We start from the raw sequence: 11,852 nt of genomic DNA on the forward strand, positions 1-11,852 counted from the left end.
GCCACGGGCCTCCCAGCCACCAGCCAACACCCCCCCTGCACACTGCAGAGCCACGGGCCTCCCAGCCACCAGCCCGCACCCCCCCCCCCCAGCGCACTGCAGAGCCACGGGCCTCCCAGCCACCAGCCAACACCCCCCCTGCACACTGCAGAGCCACGAGCCTCCCAGCCACCAGCCAACACCCCCCCTGCACACTGCAGAGCCACGGGCCTCCCAGCCACCAGCCAACACCCCCCCTGCACACTGCAGAGCCACGGGCCTCCCAGCCACCAGCCAACACCCCCCCTGCACACTGCAGAGCCACGGGCCTCCCAGCCACCAGCCCGCACCCCCCCCCAGCGCACTGCAGAGCCACGGGCCTCCCAGCCACCAGCCAACACCCCCCCCCGCGCACTGCAGAGCCACGAGCCTCCCAGCCACCAGCCAACACCCCCCCTGTGCACTGCAGAGCCACGGGCCTCCCAGCCACCAGCCCCCCTCCCCCCCCCCCCCCCCCCCGCGCACTGCAGAGCCACGGGCCTCCCAGCCACCAGCCAACACCCCCCCCCTGCGCACTGCAGAGCCACGGGCCTCCCAACCTGCCTCTTGTCAAAGGGGTTTTCCCTCCCAGCCGCACCCTGCTCCCTCCCCCGCAGCAGCGCCAGACCAGCCTGGCAGGTTGGACGCTCCTGGCCCGGCTCTCTAGGGCCTGGTCCGAGATGTGCTGAGCGAGTGCAGCTGCCATTGGCTTCTGCTGGGGTCTGGCCCGGGGCCCCTGTGCTGGGGGGGGGGGCACAGCGCCTGCTCCGGACTGGGCCGCAGGCAGGAGGGGCGGGGCCAGGGGCAGCTAGCCCAGAGCGCACCGCCCGGAGCCAGGGCGCTCCCCAGCCCTTGGCACCGCCTGCAGCAGCGCAGGGCTCCGGCTTGGCCCGTCGGCGCTTCCGCCCAGCAGCCGGGGGTCTAGGGAAAGGCTGGCTCCTGTTCGGCTGGGCTGGGTCAAACCAACGCCAGAGTCTTACGCTGCCGCTCCGTGTCCCGGGAATGGGCCCCGGCCCCGGGGACACTTGTGTCTGAGCAGGACGCTGCTGCGAGCCAGGGCGGGGGCTGGAGAGGAGGCCTGGCCGCAGCGAGCGGGCTCTGCGCTCTGGGCCAGAACCAGGCCAGCGCCCAGAGCCCCTGCCTGGCGGGGTCCGGGGCTCCCCGGGCTCTCGGGCCAGAGTGAACCGCCGCCTCGCTCGCCAGGCGCTGCAGCGCGGGGCTGGGCAAACTCCCCTCGCCTGGGGACGGCCCAGCGCGCTTCTCCGGGGCCCGCGGGAATCCCCACCCAGGGGCCCGCCAAACCGGCTCAGCGCTGACCGCGGCCGCCCCGCCCCGGGACTGAACCAAGCAGCCCGGCCCCGAGCCCCCCCGGCCCGCCAGAGCCCCCGGCGCTGCCTTTCCACGGCCCCCTCCACCCCACCTCCCCCGAACCCTCGGCACCGCCCCGACCCCTAGAGCCCCCCCCCGCAGAGTTCCCAGCGCCTCCCCGACCCCCAGAGACCCCGGCCACCCCGACCCTCCACCAGAGCCCCCGGCGCTGCCTTTCCACGGCCCCCTCCACCCCACCTCCCCCGAACCCTCGGCACCGCCCCGACCCCTAGAGCCCCCCCCCCCGCAGAGTTCCCAGCGCCTCCCCGACCCCCAGAGACCCCGGCCCCCCCGGCCCGCCAGAGCCCCCGGCGCTGCCTTTCCACGGCCCCCTCCACCCCACCTCCCCCGAACCCTCGGCACCGCCCCGACCCCTAGAGCCCCCCCCCGCAGAGTTCCCAGCGCCTCCCCGACCCCCAGAGACCCCGGCCACCCCGACCCTCCACCAGAGCCCCCGGCGCTGCCTTTCCACGGCCCCCTCCACCCCACCTCCCCCGAACCCTCGGCACCGCCCCGACCCCTAGAGCCCCCCCCCGCAGAGTTCCCAGCGCCTCCCCGACCCCCAGAGACCCCGGCCACCCCGACCCTCCACCAGAGCCCCCGGCGCAGCCCTGCCCTGGCGCTCGGCTGCGGCTCAGCCCCGCTGTGAGGGCTGCACGAGCCCCGACAGCCCCCCCCCCAATCCCTGTCCCTGGGGCTGAAAGCGGCCGCTGGCCGTGGGTCCAGCCGCGGGCGGGGTAGAAATGCAGAGCCGGGCGCTGGGGCGGACCGAGGGAGGCTGCCCCTGGCCCGGGCCACGCCTGAGTCTTTCCCTAGGGCTGCTGAGTCCCAGCGCCCCTCTGCGGCAGCTCCCGCCGGCTCCGGGGTGCGCGGAGTTTGCGAGTCCTCGGGCCTGCCGCGCGTCCCCGCGGGGTGACCCCGGAGCGGCCGCAGCCCCCCGGTCCAGTTGCGCTGCCCCCAGGGAGCCGGGGGGGAAGGAGGGTGCGTCACACTCCGGGGCCACGGGAGGGAACCCGGCGGAGGCAGGCTCACACCCCTGCAGAGCCGGGGCACTGGCCAGGAGTCGCACCCGGGAGGAGGAGCGGCCCCTCCCCTGCCCGTCCCTATATAAGCGGCGGCTCCGCGCCGCTGCCGCAGTGCCTGGCCCGCCCGCCCGCGCCATGCTGAGCTACAGCGCCGAGGCGCTCCTGGGCGCCAGCGCCCTGCGCAAGGAGCGCGCCCCGCGCTCGGCCGCCTCCAGCGGCTTCCACTCGCAGGCCTGCTCCTGGCTGCGCTCGGCCGCCGGCTCCCCGCTGCGGCGCGGCTACAGCGCAGGGCTGGGCTCGCGGGCCGAGAGCCTGGAGTCGCTGGAGGCCGAGCCGCGGACGCGCTCGGAGCGCGAGGTGCTGCAGGCGCTCAACGAGCGCTTCGCCGGCTACATCGACCGGGTGCGGCAGCTGGAGGCGCGCAACCGGCAGCTGGAGGAGGAGGCGGCGGCGCTGCGGCGGCAGCAGGAGGGGCGCGCCGCGCTGGGCGAGCTCTGCGAGCGGGAGCTGGGCGAGCTGCGCGCCGGGGCGCTGCGCCTGGGCAGCGAGCGCGGGCAGCTGCAGCTGGAGCTGGAGCGGCTGGAGGAGGACACCCAGCACCTGCGGCAGCGGCTGGAGGACGAGGCGCGGCAGCGGCAGGAGACCGAGGCGGCCGCCCGCGCCCTGGGCCGCTACGCGGAGGAGGCGAGCCGGGCCAAGGGCGAGCTGGAGAAGAAGGCGCAGGCGCTGCAGGACGAGGCGCTCTTCCTCCGCCGAGCGCACGAGGAGGAGCTGAGCGAGCTGCTGCTGCAGATCCAGGGCAGCCCGGCCTCACCCGAGTTCCGCCAGGCCAAGCCCGACGTCACAGCGGCCCTCAGGGAGATCCGAGCCCAGCTGGAGGGGCACACGGCGCAGAACGTGCTGCAGTCCGAGGAGTGGTTCCGAGGTGAGACCCGCTGCGCTGCGGGCACGGGGGGGGGGTATCCCCGATCCCTAGCCGGCAGGGAGGAGTGGGCTGGGGAGACCCCGCTGCGCTGTGGTCACGGGGGGGGGGGGTATCCCCGATCCCTAGCCGGCAGGGAGGAGTGGGCTGGGGAGACCCCGCTGCGCTGCGGGCACGGGGGTATCCCCGATCCCTAGCCGGCAGGGAGGAGTGGGCTGGGGAGACCCCGCTGCGCTGTGGTCACGGGGGGGGGGGGTATCCCCGATCCCTAGCCGGCAGGGAGGAGTGGGCTGGGGAGACCCCGCTGCGCTGTGGGCACGGGGGGAGGGTATCCCCGATCCCTAGCCGGCAGGGAGGAGTGGGCTGGGGAGACCCCGCTGCGCTGTGGTCACGGGGGGGGGGTATCCCCGATCCCTAGCCGGCAGGGAGGAGTGGGCTGGGGAGACCCCGCTGCGCTGTGGTCACGGGGGGGGGGTATCCCCGATCCCTAGCCGGCAGGGAGGAGTGGGCTGGGGAGACCCCGCTGCGCTGTGGGCACGGGGGGAGGGTATCCCCGATCCCTAGCCGGCAGGGAGGAGTGGGCTGGGGAGACCCCGCTGCGCTGTGGGCACGGGGGGAGGGTATCCCCGATCCCTAGCCGGCAGGGAGGAGTGGGCTGGGGAGACCCCGCTGCGCTGTGGGCACGGGGGGGGGGCGGTATCCCCGGCTCTCCAGGAAGGAGGAACGTGGGGCACTGCCTGGAGGGAAGGGGTCGGGGCTTTGGGAGAATGGAGCATGCAGAACGGCATTCCCATTGCTCTGCGGGGCTGGGGTGCTGCTCCGCCAATCGCTTGCAGGAGGCTGGGGCGCCCGGTTCCCTGCAGCAGAGCGCGGAGAGGCCGGGGCGGGGGAGCAGCCTCCGTAGTCGGTGCTGAGTCAAGACAGTCCTTTCTCAAGCTCAGCCCCGCAGCGCCCCGGCCTGTCCGCCGCCCGCCCACCAGCGGAGCCCGGCTGGGGCGGGGCCAGAGAAAGGGCGGCTCGCGCCGACCCTGCACGGACCATCTGGTCCGGCCCCCGCCCGGTTGCAGGGAGCCTGCCCGACTCCTCCCTGGCCCAGGCGCTCCCGGACGAAGCCAGAACCCTGCAAGGCGAGTCCATGGCCATAAGGCAGCAGCGCTCAGACCCGCCCCCACCACGCAGCCTCCCCGTACCGGCCCTGAGCTGCCGAGGGCCCGCATGGCGGAGCAGTCCCACCCCTCCCGGCAACCCTGGCCAGCACCTTGGCCTTCAGCACCCTGGCCAGCGCCTCCCGCCCCAGTGTCTCAGCACCCTGACCAGCGCCTCCCGCTGCCAGTGGCTCAGCCTTCAGCACCCTGGCCAGCGCCTCCCGCCCCCAGTGGCTCAGCACCCTGGCCAGCGCCTCCTGCTACCAGTGGCTCTGCCTTCTGCACCCTGGCCAGCGCCTCCCGCTGCCAGTGGCTCAGCCTTCTGCACCCTGGCCAGCGCCTCCCGCTGCCAGTGGCTCAGCACCCTGGCCAGCGCCTCCTGCTACCAGTGGCTCTGCCTTCTGCACCCTGGCCAGCGCCTCCCGCTGCCAGTGGCTCAGCCTTCTGCACCCTGGCCAGCGCCTCCCGCTGCCAGTGGCTCAGCCTTCTGCACCCTGGCCAGCGCCTCCCGCTGCCAGTGGCTCAGCACCCTGGCCAGCGCCTCCCGCCCCCAGTGGCTCAGCACCCTGGCCAGCGCCTCCTGCTACCAGTGGCTCTGCCTTCTGCACCCTGGCCAGCGCCTCCCGCTGCCAGTGGCTCTGCCTTCTGCACCCTGGCCAGCGCCTCCCGCTGCCAGTGGCTCAGCCTTCTGCACCCTGGCCAGCGCCTCCCGCTGCCAGTGGCTCAGCCTTCAGCACCCTGGCCAGCGCCTCCTGCCCCCAGTGGCTCAGCACCCTGGCCAGCGCCTCCCGCTGCCAGTGGCTCGGCCTTCAGCACCCTGGCCAGCGCCTCCCGCCCCCAGTGGCTCAGCACCCTGGCCAGCGCCTCCCGCTCCTCCCAGCACCAATGGCTCAGCACTCAGCCCCTCCCACCCCCAGTGGCTCTGTGCTCAGCATCTTGGCCAGTGCCTCCCGCCCCACCAGCACAGCCCTAGCTCAGCCTGCCGTGCATGGGGCCGGGGCCAGTGCCAGACCCTGTCTGGGTTGCAGGTCGTGCTGGGGGACTCCAGACCCTGTGGCTGTGGCTGCTTTCCCACTGCCCAGGGCCTGAATGTGGCACGCCCGGCCCCAGGAGAGCAGCCCCCCTGGAGAGTCTCCCCCTCTCCCCGCTTCACCTCTTTCCACCACCGGCAGTGAGGCTGGACAAGCTGTCCGAAGCGGCCGCGGTGAACACGGACGCCATCCGCTCGGCCCAGGAGGAGATCTCGGAATACCGCCGGCAGCTCCATGCCAAGCTCACAGAGTGGGAAGCCCTGCAGGGGACCAAGGAGTCCTTGGAGAGGCAGAGAGCAGACACAGAAGACCGTCATCATGCTACCATCTTGTCCTATCAGGTAAGGGGCAGCAGAGGCCACCCACCAGGTGACACTGCCCACGGAGCAGGCCCGGCAGCCTCGCTGGGGGAAGGCAGAGCTACCTCCAGGCTTGGCCCAGAGCACACAGGCAGGGGGGAGCCAAGCCCACCCCTTTCCTTGGCACTTGGCACCAGATGCCCCCCAACTCTAAACTTCTTCCCTGGCTTGGCTGCTTCTAAGCCTGTCCTTGCAGAACAGCCTCCGGCGGCCCAGCCCCCCTTGGGTTTCACTCTGGGGCTAAGCACTGGACAGCGGAACAGCCCCAGGGGCCCCAGCTGAAATAAGCTGCCTCGCACAGGTTTGCTTCTGTGCTTGGGGACCCTGCACCTTGACTTACCCCACAGGGCAGCTGCGGCTCCGAGTGGGGGAGACTTCGTTCCCCGCCTGCTGTTTCCCCTAGACTCACAAACCCAGTCCCGCCCAGCGCCCCACATGCGTGAGGCTAAGCGGGAGAGCACGCAAAGACGGGAGTCTCAGCCCCGGGAGAGGCCGAGGCAGGAACGAGCCGCCGGCATGTGGCGCCCCGAGCGAGCTAGCACGGCAGCAATACCCGCACCCTGGGCACCTCTGCAGCTACTGCTGCCTTGCTCAGGGAAGCAGGGAGCCGGGGCCGCCCTGACCATGTTTCTGCCCCAGGAAACCATCCAGCAGCTGGACAACGAGCTGAGGAACACCAAGTGGGAGATGGCAGCCCAGCTCCGGGAGTACCAGGACCTGCTGAACGTCAAGATGGCCCTGGACATCGAAATTGCTGCTTACAGGTATGTGGGCCCAGTGCTTGAGATCAAGGAGGCAGCTCCCAGCACAGTCCAAGGAGCTAGGCAAAGCCAAGCCTGCCAAATAGACACCAGGTCCCCCCACCCTCCAATCCATGTCTTCCTGCTCTCAGCCCCAGCCCCCCGCCTCTCCCGGGCAGTCCTGCCAGGTGCCTCCACGCCCCCGGGCCTGGCTCAGGGAGACTTGGAAGCAGGGCTCAGCCGGGGGCTGGATCTCAGGCGGGGTTGTCTTTGCATGGTTGGCTCAAGGCCCTGCCTGTGCTGCTGGGACCATTCTGCCTCCCCGGGCTGGCAGTCGCCCCTCCGGCTGCAGGGCTGATGCAGCTTGGGCAGGAGGGAGCCCAGAACTTGAGCCCAGGAGCCACACAGACGTGGTGCTCAAGTTCAGCGCCAGTGGGCATACGGAGGCTGGACACCAAGCTGCTCCACCCAGCTCCCTTGGGGCAATCCTGCAACAGTCCTGGTGCTGGAGGGGCCCAGAGAGAGCAGGGCCCCGGGGCAGCCCTTAGCCCATGGTGACTACCTGCGCCCGGGGCTCAGACCCGAGAGCCACAAAAGCAAAGGGAAGATTCCCCATCCTGTTGCCAGGGCTGCACGGTGGACTCTGACTTGCTTGCTCTGTCTCTCGCCCACACCAGAAAGCTGCTGGAAGGCGAGGAGTGCCGCATCGGGTTTGGAATCGGCCCTTTCCCCTTCCCCGAGCCTCCCCCGAAGCCCCCCAGCATTCCCACCCGTGTAAAGGTGAAACGTGAGGAGAAAGGCCAAGTGGTGGAGAAGTCCGATAAGGAAACCGTGATTGTGGAGAAGCAGACAGAGGAAATCCAGGTGACTGAAGAGGTAACTGAGGAAGAGGAGGCCGAGAAGAGAGAGGAAGCGGACGGGGAGGAAGAAAAGGCCAAGTCCCCAGAAAAGGAGAGGGCAGCGTCTCCAGAGAAGGAGGAAGCCAAATCTCCAGAGGAGGCCAAGTCTCCTGGGAAGGATGAGGCCAAGCGACCAGACAGAGAACCTGCCCCCCCAAAAGAAACCAAGGCAGCTGTAAAAGAAGAGCGACCCGCAGAGGGTGGGGAGAGAGCCCCAGGCAAACCACAAGTGGAGACAGAAGAAAGCAAGAAAGAGGAGGGGCCGAAAAAGGAAACCCCAGCCAAGGAGCCCCACAAACCAGAGCCAAAGGCAGAAGAGGAGAAAGCTGCCACGCCTGAGCCCCCTGCCCCCGAGAAGGAGCCTGCCAAACCAGCCCCCAAGCCTGCCAAAGAGCAGGGGGAGGAGGAAGCTGCCAAGCAGAAGCCTGAGCTGAAGCCTCAGGTAAAGGAAGGCAAAGCCAAGGAGCCTGAGAAGCCAAAGCCTGAGGAAAAGGAAGAACCTAAAAAGGAGACGGCTGAGCCCCACGTGGAGGAGACACCCAAAGCCGAAGCTAAACCCAAAGAGGCGCCCAAGGCTGCCAAGCCAGAGCCCAAGGAGACCCCCAAGGCGGAAGAACCCAAAGAGGTGCCCAAGGCTGCCAAGCCAGAGCCCAAGGAGACCCCCAAGGCGGAAGAACCCAAAGAGGCGCCCAAGGCTGCCAAGCCAGAGCCCAAGGACACCAAGGAGACCCCCAAGGCAGAGACACCCAAAGAGGTGCCCAAGGCTGCCAAGCCAGAGCCCAAGGAGACCCCCAAGGTGGAGACACCCAAAGAGGTGCCCAAGGCTGCCAAGCCAGAGCCCAAGGAGACCCCCAAGGCGGAGACACCCAAAGAGGTGCCCAAGGCTGCCAAGCCAGAGCCCAAGGAGACCCCCAAGGCGGAAGAACCCAAAGAGGTGCCCAAGGCTGCCAAGCCAGAGCCCAAGGAGACCCCCAAGGCGGAAGAACCCAAAGAGGTGCCCAAGGCTGCCAAGCCAGAGCCCAAGGAGACCCCCAAGGCGGAAGAACCCAAAGAGGTGCCCAAGGCTGCCAAGCCAGAGCCCAAAGACACCAAGGAGACCCCCAAGGCGGAGACACCCAAAGAGGTGCCCAAGGCTGCCAAGCCAGAGCCCAAGGAGACCCCCAAGGCGGAGACACCCAAAGAGGCACCCAAGGCTGCCAAGCCAGAGCCCAAGGAGACCCCCAAGGCGGAGACACCCAAAGAGGCGCCCAAGGCTGCCAAGCCAGAGCCCAAGGAGACCCCCAAGGTGGAAGAACCCAAAGAGCCACCCAAGGCTGCCAAGCCAGAGCCCAAGGAGACCCCCAAGGCGGAGACACCCAAAGAGGCGCCCAAGGCTGCTAAGCCAGAGCCCAAGGAGACCCCCAAGGCGGAGACACCCAAAGAGGCGCCCAAGGCTGCCAAGCCAGAGCCCAAAGACACCAAGGAGACCCCCAAGGCGGAAGAACCCAAAGAGGCGCCCAAGGCTGCCAAGCCAGAGCCCAAAGACACCAAGGAGACCCCCAAGGCGGAGACACCCAAAGAGGCACCCAAGGCTGCCAAGCCAGAGCCCAAGGAGACCCCCAAGGCGGAAGAACCCAAAGAGGCGCCCAAGGCTGCCAAGCCAGAGCCCAAGGAGACCCCCAAGGCGGAGACACCCAAAGAGGCGCCCAAGGCTGCTCAGACCAAGGCAGAGAAGGTGGAGAAGTCCTCCGGCACAGACTCGAAAGAGGGCAAACCTGCGGAGAAGGCTGCTGCGGCAGGCAAACCCGAGAAGTGAAGAGACCGCTGGAGCTTGGCCACCAGAGAACCTGTGGTGCTCCCTGCCAGGCGGCCCACTGTCTTTGTTCCCCAAGGTGAGACTTGGCCTCGTTGCGGGTGCCTCCCCGCTGAGCCCCGGCTCAGAGGTTAGCAATACGTGCAGCGCCCGGCCGAGCCGTGGCTGTTACGATAGCTTCAGTAGCAGAATACAATATATGCAGAATGCCACATTTAAGCACCCGAATGATTAAGCACCCCCCCCAGTAAGAGCAGACATTCCCTGTCTGCAGCCGACGGATGGCAGTGCAGGGAGGTAGAAAGGCGGAGCTGACACAGCCACGGGCGAACCCCCGCGTAGCCCAGCCCGCTGCGGCTGCCAGCAGAGGGAAGCAGGCCTGACACGCTGAAATACAAAGTGCACTGTAGGGACTCAAGGCCACGTTCCACTGCTTCTGTGCAATCAGAAATAAACAGCTTATAGACAATGGCCTCGGCTCCTTCCGCTCGCCACGCACGAGGGAGGGGGTCCTGGAACGGTGCCCCGGTCAACGAGGGCCTTAGGCACCTAACTGCCATTGAACCAACGGGCGCTAGGCACCTCACTGCCCACGAGAACCTTGGCCTTCCTCTAAAGGAGGCGGCTCTGTGGGCGGATTAAAGGCCGTCCCCGCCCCAGCAGGGTCCAGCCAGCTCCAGCACTCCTGTGGCGTTACTCGTCCCCAATGCCAAGGCAATTCCCCGCGACAGCTGGCAAAGAGCGGGGCAAGTCGCTCTGTGCCGGCCGGCGGCCAGGGAGGAAGCCACCGGTGGGAGCGGTGCAGGCTGCTGAGGACCGCGGATGTTGCTAATCGAGGAGTTGCCGCGCCATGTAGCGACTGCCCGATCAGCTGCTAAGGGGAGGCATCCCGCAGAGCCACAGCAGGGCTGGCTCCCGGAGCTGCAGCGAGCCGGGGCTGAGCCGTTGCAGCTCACGCCGGCTCCGGGACTGCTGCACCTCTGCAGCCAAACGCAGGCGAGCCCAGCGGCTGTGACATTTCTAATGCAGCGGCGCAGAGCTCCCGGCTTGGGCCGGGGCCAGCCGCGAACTCGGACAGAGGGTAGGCGCTGCTGTGGAGCCGGCCGCAGGGAGAGGGAGGAATTGCTAGCAGCGAGACTCCAGGGCCGCACCGGCAGCAGCACAGCCCCACTGCAATGCAGAGCTGCTGCCCTGCCCCGGAGGTGATGCGGCGGATGCGGGGAGAAGCGAGAGCGGCCTGGGCCTGGGGGCGGGCGCAGGGCTGGCAGGCTCTTGCCATCTGCCTCACAGGCCACGTGGAGCAGAACAGAGAGCGGCTGGGACTGCTGCTCCTGGCGGCGGCCAGAGACGGGGGAAGTGGAGGCGCTAGGCCCCTCCGCAGGTGGCCAGCCCTTCAGCAACAGGGGCGAGTCCTTCCAGGCAGCACTCGGGGTGGGCCCTGCCCAGAGCCACCCTGCCCCACTAACCATCTCCAAAGGCGGCTCAGAGCCATTCAACCCTCTTCCCCTGCACAGCTTACACATGGGGAAACTGAGGCCCGGAGCAATCCCGTCACTTGCCCAAGGTGCCAGCTGGCAGAAAAGGACAGGACCCGGGACTCCTGCTGCCCAGCCCTGAGCTGCTGTGACCACTGCTCCTTGCTCCCAGCGGCCAGGCGGCCGGCAGTGCAGACAGAGCTGGCCGGGGCACAGCTTCTCTCTCAAGAGGTTCAATGCACCATCTGCCTTCAACAGTGGACGGGGCGGTGCCCAGCTCTTGCGGGGGGCAGGCCACGGCACTGGAAAGCCAGCCGCCCGCCCAACCCCGCTCCCTGGGGGGTCAGACAGCGCCAGGCTGCTCTGTGGTCCCGGCCCTGGGCAGGGCCGCCAGCCACCTTGCGCCAGCTGCTCGCAGCCAGGACGGGGAACGCGCCGCCCCGGCGATACCAGCCTTCCCCAGCCCCTGCCCCTGCCTCGCTGGCTCCTCCCCTGGCCGCAGCCTTCCCCAGCCCCTGCCCCTGCCTGGCTGGCTCCTCCCCTGCCCCGCTGGCTCCTCCCCTGGCCACAGCCTTCCCCAGCCCCTGCCCCTGCCTGGCTGGCTCCTCCCCTGCCTCGCTGGCTCCTCCCCTGGCCGCAGCCTTCCCCTGCCCCTGCCTGGCTGGCTCCTCCCCTGCCCCGCTGGCTCCTCCCCTGGCCGCAGCCTGCCCCAGGGCCCTCCTTGCAACAGCTCCTCCCACCCCCTGCAGCGCTCCCGTCCCTAAGCAGGCCAACCGGGGAGCCCCCTGCCCGGGCCAGCACCCTGAGCAGGTAACGGCAGCCCCGTGAGGAGTCAGGCCAGTCTCAGCCCAGGGCCGCAGAATTCTCTGGGCACAGAGCTGGGCAGAGCCGGCCTGAGAGCCGGGAAGGGCGGCGTGGGGGGCGACAGGCCCCGACTGCAGCAGAAGCAGCGTCTGGCGAGCAGCAGGCAGCACGGCCCACGCCTGCCGCACGTGTCTGGGAGGACGCAGCAGGACGGGCCCGGCTCCGAGTCCCGCCGCAGGCACACGGAGGCTGCCCCGCTCTCGGCCCAGGCCTC

At 69.5% G+C, this 11,852-nt stretch overlaps 1 protein-coding gene across 1 annotated transcript; it reads left to right on the forward strand.

Annotated features, from left to right (window-relative positions):
- The first annotated feature begins 2,010 nt into the window (after positions 1 to 2,010).
- On the forward strand, positions 2,011 to 10,403 carry NEFH (neurofilament heavy chain). Its single transcript, XM_075897914.2, has 4 exons — positions 2,011 to 3,336; positions 5,651 to 5,850; positions 6,508 to 6,632; positions 7,286 to 10,403. The coding sequence occupies exons 1-4, from the start codon at positions 2,130 to 2,132 to the stop codon at positions 9,300 to 9,302; spliced, it is 3,549 nt and encodes a 1,182-aa protein (XP_075754029.2). The 5' UTR covers positions 2,011 to 2,129; the 3' UTR covers positions 9,303 to 10,403.
- The last annotated feature ends 1,449 nt before the right edge of the window (positions 10,404 to 11,852 follow it).

Source organism: Pelodiscus sinensis, chromosome Z (assembly GCF_052426305.1).
Source record: "Pelodiscus sinensis isolate ZL-2025 chromosome Z, ASM5242630v1, whole genome shotgun sequence".
Classification (NCBI taxonomy): domain Eukaryota; kingdom Metazoa; phylum Chordata; order Testudines; family Trionychidae; genus Pelodiscus; species Pelodiscus sinensis.